The sequence below is a fragment of the Balaenoptera acutorostrata genome, chromosome 7, assembly GCF_949987535.1.
Source record: "Balaenoptera acutorostrata chromosome 7, mBalAcu1.1, whole genome shotgun sequence".
Taxonomy (NCBI): Eukaryota; Metazoa; Chordata; class Mammalia; order Artiodactyla; family Balaenopteridae; genus Balaenoptera; species Balaenoptera acutorostrata.
Window position 1 is genome coordinate 47786154 of NC_080070.1, and position 6000 is coordinate 47792153.

Below are 6000 nucleotides of genomic sequence, written 5' to 3' on the forward strand. Positions count from 1 at the left end.
CCTTCAACAACTGGTTCAAGGCTATTCTTCTAGCTTCATGTTCTCATCCATCATTCCTCCTTGCACCCTACAATCCAGACACACAACTTTTCAAGATTCCCCATCAAAGCCAAGGCTTTTGTGGATTCTTCTTTAGTCTCTACTGTCCTCCCTGCAGAAAACTTCTAAATCCTTCAAAACACAGTTCAAATGTTATCTTCCTCTGTGAGGTATTCTTAGACTGCCCTAGTATTGATACCTCAACAAAGTATTTGGTTAACAGTCCTATTTATTATAGCACCTGTTACAAGTGTATAATCATCTCAAATTCAACTGAGAGCTGAGCAAGAACAGCAAGAAGCCCCATGTTTGTACCCCTGACAACTACAATGCCCAGCCCCTAGAAGGGGCTCAATTCATGTTTACTAAAACAACCCTTAGCACCTACAATACTACAACTTCTTCAAAGTAAATACATAATGAGTTCAAAAATATGGTTAGAACAACTGTATGTTTAGCTGGTCAACCTAAGTCTATAATCAGTGTGGCCACACTTGATCCCTGCCTCCTGATATTTACACCTTTCTGTCATTCCCTCCCCCTTGAGTATGAGCAGGACCTGTGACTTGTTTATAACCAATGGAATGCAGCAAAGGCGATGGGCTGTGTGTGATTACATGTACATATTTACATAAGAGTGTAGCACCAGCCCATCTTGCTAGTCTCTCCTTTGCTGGCTTTGACGAAGCAAGTTGGCAAGAGCTTAACAACCATGATGAAATGAATTCTGCCAACAACCTGAGGGAGGGAGCTTGAAAGCAGAACTGCTACAAAAAGCAGTTCCTATACTTCTTTTTTAACTCATTTGCTAAAATACCTGGTTGTACATATACCCAGTACATACAGTAAGTATAACATTAAGGCAATTCTTACAAAAACAAGATAAATAATAAACTGAAAAAACCTGGTATCTAATTAGTGGTATTGGCAACCAGAAAATAAATAAGAACCTACTTACTTGTTGCCAGGCAAAGCAATCAAATTGGAGGCAGCTGGAGGACTTGCTGTAGACACTACCTGTTAGTAAAACAACGGAGCTCTTTCTGGCTACGCGGACAGCAAGGCATCAAAAGTACTAAGGTCAGGCAGCTCTCATATCAGATGATGCCCAGCACAACACAAACCACTCCTCCCTCTGGCACACCTTTCACCTTGCAGTCAAGAAAACTCAAAATACTCCCAAAGCAAAGACTTCTGTGGCAGAGTCCACACCTTAGCATAACAAAGCATACAACACAAGGTATCTCCCTAGAGTGTTTAAAGATTATGTGAGATTACAAGTGAGAAACATTAACCACCAGAGTTCTTGTGGGCTGCTTTTTTTTGGGGGGGGTGGGGGGGTGTTGGTGATGGGATACTGGTTAGAAGAGTCATTTTTCTTAAGCAGCAGCAGACATTTCTCTTCAACCACCCCATAAAAGCCTTCAATTGAATAAAAGAACATTCAGGAATAGAAAGTAGATTAATCACAATATCCCCAGTTCAAACATTTTGGCACTAGATACTAGTAAGAAGTAGTGACTGAGTACAATTCAATACAGTTAATTAATGGAGATAATCTAACACCTTAAAACCCACATCCATATTGAAGAGTAAGAGAAATAAGTCTGCCAGAAGTACAAATTTTATTTAACATATTGTTTTAAGTGATAACCTAAACTCCTTCAATAAAAGGAAGCATGTTTCCCAAGCAACAGGAGGCACCTGAATTACAATCAGATGACTGAAATACTCACAGACACAACACACCCAAAGATACTCAAGCCAATCAATTAGGAGGCCAAAAGCAACCCAGTGCCATCAATAAATTGTCTAGATTAATTCATTTTACCTTTTCACTTCCAAACTCATGGATGTAAGAGAAGCCCACATGGTTTCTCTAGAAATGAACTCCACTGACTGGTATAATTTTAGAGTCCAATTTACCTCTGCCATCCTTGCTGGATCATTAAACACTATTTTACCACCCATATAACTGATTTTATGAACATTAGCAACTTGATAGTGGAAAAAATGCAGACACACAATAGAGCCAAAAAAATCCTAAGATACCACCAAGTCTTTTAAATATTAGACTATTCCCTTAAAGACCTGTTTTAGAACAAACGTGATAAACAAGAAAAGGCTTTTGTTCACTGTAATAGTATTAAACTCAGCACTCTGGAAAGAATAACAAAAAGAAGAAAAACCTACTTGACCTAAAAACTCCTACATGTTTTATAATCATATTCTGATATACAATAATTCAGTTCTAAGAAGTTCTAGGAAATCTCTGTAAACTGAAATATGTGAATTAAGCACCTCTCTTCTGGTTCTCTAGAGGGAACTAAATAAGAGTGAATATAGCCAAAATACATGTCCCAAAGAGAGAAAAACATAAACCAACAAAGAAAACCTCATTTAATTTGGTAATTCATTATGACAGAACTAGTAACAATTCAACTTGTCAGACTTCTAAATTTTTTTTTTAGAAAGCGATTGTTTAGGTTTTCCTTTTCTATAAATTACATGACACCCTATAAAGGAAAGATAATTTTGAATCTTATTAGCACCATACTTCCCTATTAGGAGACAATAACAATACAAACATCAATTAAAATAAGTTTTATAAACTTACAGAAATAACTTTCCACTAATTCAGAAATATTCCTTTTCTCAATTTTCAGATGGAGTTCCTTTATAATGCCCAAACATCTGTACAATTTGTAACTTAATAAACACATTAACACAATAATAGATACTAAAAAATTAACTCAACACGGAGGATAATAAAGCCTAGGTTTTAAAATAATAAGATTCATCACCTGGTTCCCTAAATCTCAGGATGATGACAGACATGCTTCTATTAAGTTTCCCTAATGAGCCTATCCACTGAAATACAGGTAAAAATCTCATTAAAGCAAATGCCGCTAGAAAGATGCTTTTTCACCTAAGTGTATTCCATCTTCCCGTCTTAACTAGGATTTAAGGTACTGGCACTTTGATCTGTTCCCATCATTTAATAAGAACAAGTAATTTGTCATCCTCTTCCAAACTTTCTCAACTGGGGTTCCTCATCTGAATTACCAAACACAAGGTTATTTGAATGACTGTTTTCTTAAATTTCCTAAGAAAGATACATAACTAGAAACATTCTAAATGCACAGGAGAAAAAAGTTAATTAATTGCATACAATAGATGCCTTAAGACATTAGGGCTCCATTCTCTACAGAGACTTGGTTAAGAAAGGCTGCCACAGTTCTCAGTGTCACTGTGCTTCCACTAGGCCCCAGTCATCCTAACCCCCAAAATACTAAAAGGACTAAGCGCACAAATCTAGGAATTTAGATAAGAAAAAAGATAAACGCTTCACTTCTCCAACTTTCAGCAACTAGGTCTTCATTTGCTCTTTTACTATGAATTAATAGCACAGGTGTCAACTATTTGCCCCTGCTCTGAATGGAACATATTTAAGAAAATAAACCCATACAAATACTCTTTGTTAAAAGAAATTATCAGCCCTATAAAAAAACTGAAGACACTCCATCAGTATACCAAAGAGATAAAAACTACTAATTTAACAAACCTTTTCCTATTCCCTCTTCTTCAGCAAGCTTCTAAATATACATAACTGCTAAATGCAAATTTTAGTCTTAAAAAGATAATCACTTTTTAAAAACCAGCTTATTAGCCTTTATTCTTGCACTAATCTGCCATTCTCAAGAAACTGTCTTGTTATTCTTCGATGTGGTGACTACAGTACCTTCAGCTGTGTTAATTATGAATCACAAATCACAGTATGGTCAGCACTAGTTCTTTTCTCTCAAACACAAAAGTTTTTTTTAAGGGCCAATCTTAGGAAAAGTCATTATTTTTAGTTACATGGCAGAAATCACTTTATAACAAGTAATTAAGTAAGGTGACTAGAGAGTTGTTCTATATTTTGAATACACAAACCAGTATTAAGAAAATGGAAAAAACTAGACATGTCATTCCCATTTTTAATTTATGCTAAAGGGAATGCTGATAGTACAGAACAGAGCAGATAAATTACATTATTGAATATTCCACTTTACCAACCACCTACTCAAATTTCTCACATTTATAAGCACATGAGTAAAAGCGGTACAGAAATGGAAATGATGGTGTTTTCACTATTCATCTGTGCTCAACTGTGAATGTAGGTAATATCATGATGCATAACGCAATGATATGGAAACGTTTATCTTCTATAGTCTGCATCTCTAACCAGAGTTAACTTCTACTTCTTTTCATGAACTGGGAAGGGAGGGTGTCTTAATTCATTTATCCTTAACCGTTTTGACAAAAAGTTCATAAGCATAAAACATAATTGAAGAGGTAGAATTTGTTTTCCTCAGATCAGGGGCACCCTTACCCCTCTGTTTCTACATAAACACATATCGTTTAACTACTAAAATTTTCATTTTTCAGTGTCTTTCCCTGAACTCTAGTGAACATGGCTTTTCAAAAGCACCTAGGGCTTTTACTGCATCTTGTAGGCAGTTATGATAATTAGTTTATCTCCTTAAGAAACTGTTTTCAATTTTTTAATGCTCTGTCCAAATTAAGCAGGACTCACATTAACCATTATCTAAAGTAGCAGTTTACTGGGGTTAAAAATATACTTTTCATTAACACATTCATCCAATTAAAGTGTACGCAATAGGTGGGACTACTTACAGACATATGAATTACAGTTTTATATATTAAAAGTCACTCCAAAAGCGATAACTCCCTTCTTCTTCAAATACTCATCTGTTCATTTCAGACTCTGACTTTTGGCCTTTAAAAACTGCTCACCACTCGAGTCACCAGATAGAACTACATTTAGCAACGGGTCTCCTCCTGACTTCCTGCTACTAAAACCCACAAGCACCAGGGCTGTTGCGTCGGTTTTTAAAACAGTATTTGCTCCCTTCACCTCCGGGGGGCAAACAAGGTCCTTCTGGACTAAGGAGCCGCCAAGAGGTGACGGTGCACGCTGTGTTAAAAAAACCAAACGCAAGGGTCGCGCGGCAGCAGCGCTGCAGGGGTTAAGAGGCGATCTCTCTCCCCCCACTCCCCCCCTCAAGAGGGGTGACCCGGCCCGGCAGCGCGGCGAACCCCCGGCGCCCAAGCTGAAGGAGAAAAGGAGAAGGGTAAAAATAAGCGCAGCCGCGGCCCACGTGCCGCCCGCGGGAGCCAAGGAGGGAAGGGGCCATACCTCCAAACATGTGCGGCGAGAGGTGAGCTGGTAAGGAGCCGATCACCAGGCGTGGCCCGCCGGGACCCCCGCCCGCCGGCCGGTCCCTGCCGCCGCCGCCGCCGTCCTCGGGACTGCTGTGAACCGAGTCCTGGGAGCCGTACGGGCCGCTGCTGCTGTTGGGGATGCTGAAGGTAGACTGCGCCGCGCGGGCCCCCGACGCCACGGTCCCCACGGCCCCGCCGAGGGAGCGGCTGCGCGGGGCCGCCGAGGCCGCCGCGGCGCCACCGGAGGCGCTGGGCTGGTGCGCGCCGGGCACCTGAGCCGGAAACCTCCCGGCAGCTGCGGCTCGCGCCCCGCCGCCCGCGGTCCCGTTGGCTCCTCCGCTGCTGCTGGAAGGTAAATCCGAGCCCGAGTACGCGCGGGTGCGGCCGTTAGCAGCGGCCGGGCCGCTCTGCTTGGCGCCCATGTCCGCCCTGTCCCGGGCCGGGCCCGCGCGTAGCGCCCGGAGCGCCGGGAGGGGGGGAGCGAGCGCGTGAGCGAGAGGGCAGGGTCAAGGCGCCGAGGCCGGCGCACACAGAAGCCCGCACGTCCAGGGCCGCAGCCCGGCGCCCCGAGGGGCGGTCTGCGCCCGGCGCGCTCTTCTCGGGGTTGGCGGGCGAGACCTGCTGCCTGACAGGGGGCGCGGGAGACGAGGAGAGGCGGAGAGCAAGAAGGTATCGGCTCCCGTGGGCGCCGCTCGCTGGCTCCGGCGGGAGGGGCGGCTCAGGTGGCTGCGC

The 6000-nt window shown here is 42.5% G+C and overlaps 1 protein-coding gene across 1 annotated transcript in view; it reads right to left on the reverse strand.

Moving 5' to 3' along the window:
- Nucleotides 1-5700, reverse strand: part of ZNRF2 (zinc and ring finger 2) — a 92890-nt gene extending 87190 nt beyond the window's left edge. The window contains exon 1 of the mRNA XM_007193533.2: nucleotides 5243-5700. Coding sequence (XP_007193595.2) covers nucleotides 5243-5690 — 448 coding nt within the window. The 5' untranslated portion in view covers nucleotides 5691-5700. The remainder of the gene's footprint in view (nucleotides 1-5242) is intronic.
- Between the last annotated feature and the right edge of the window lie 300 nt (nucleotides 5701-6000).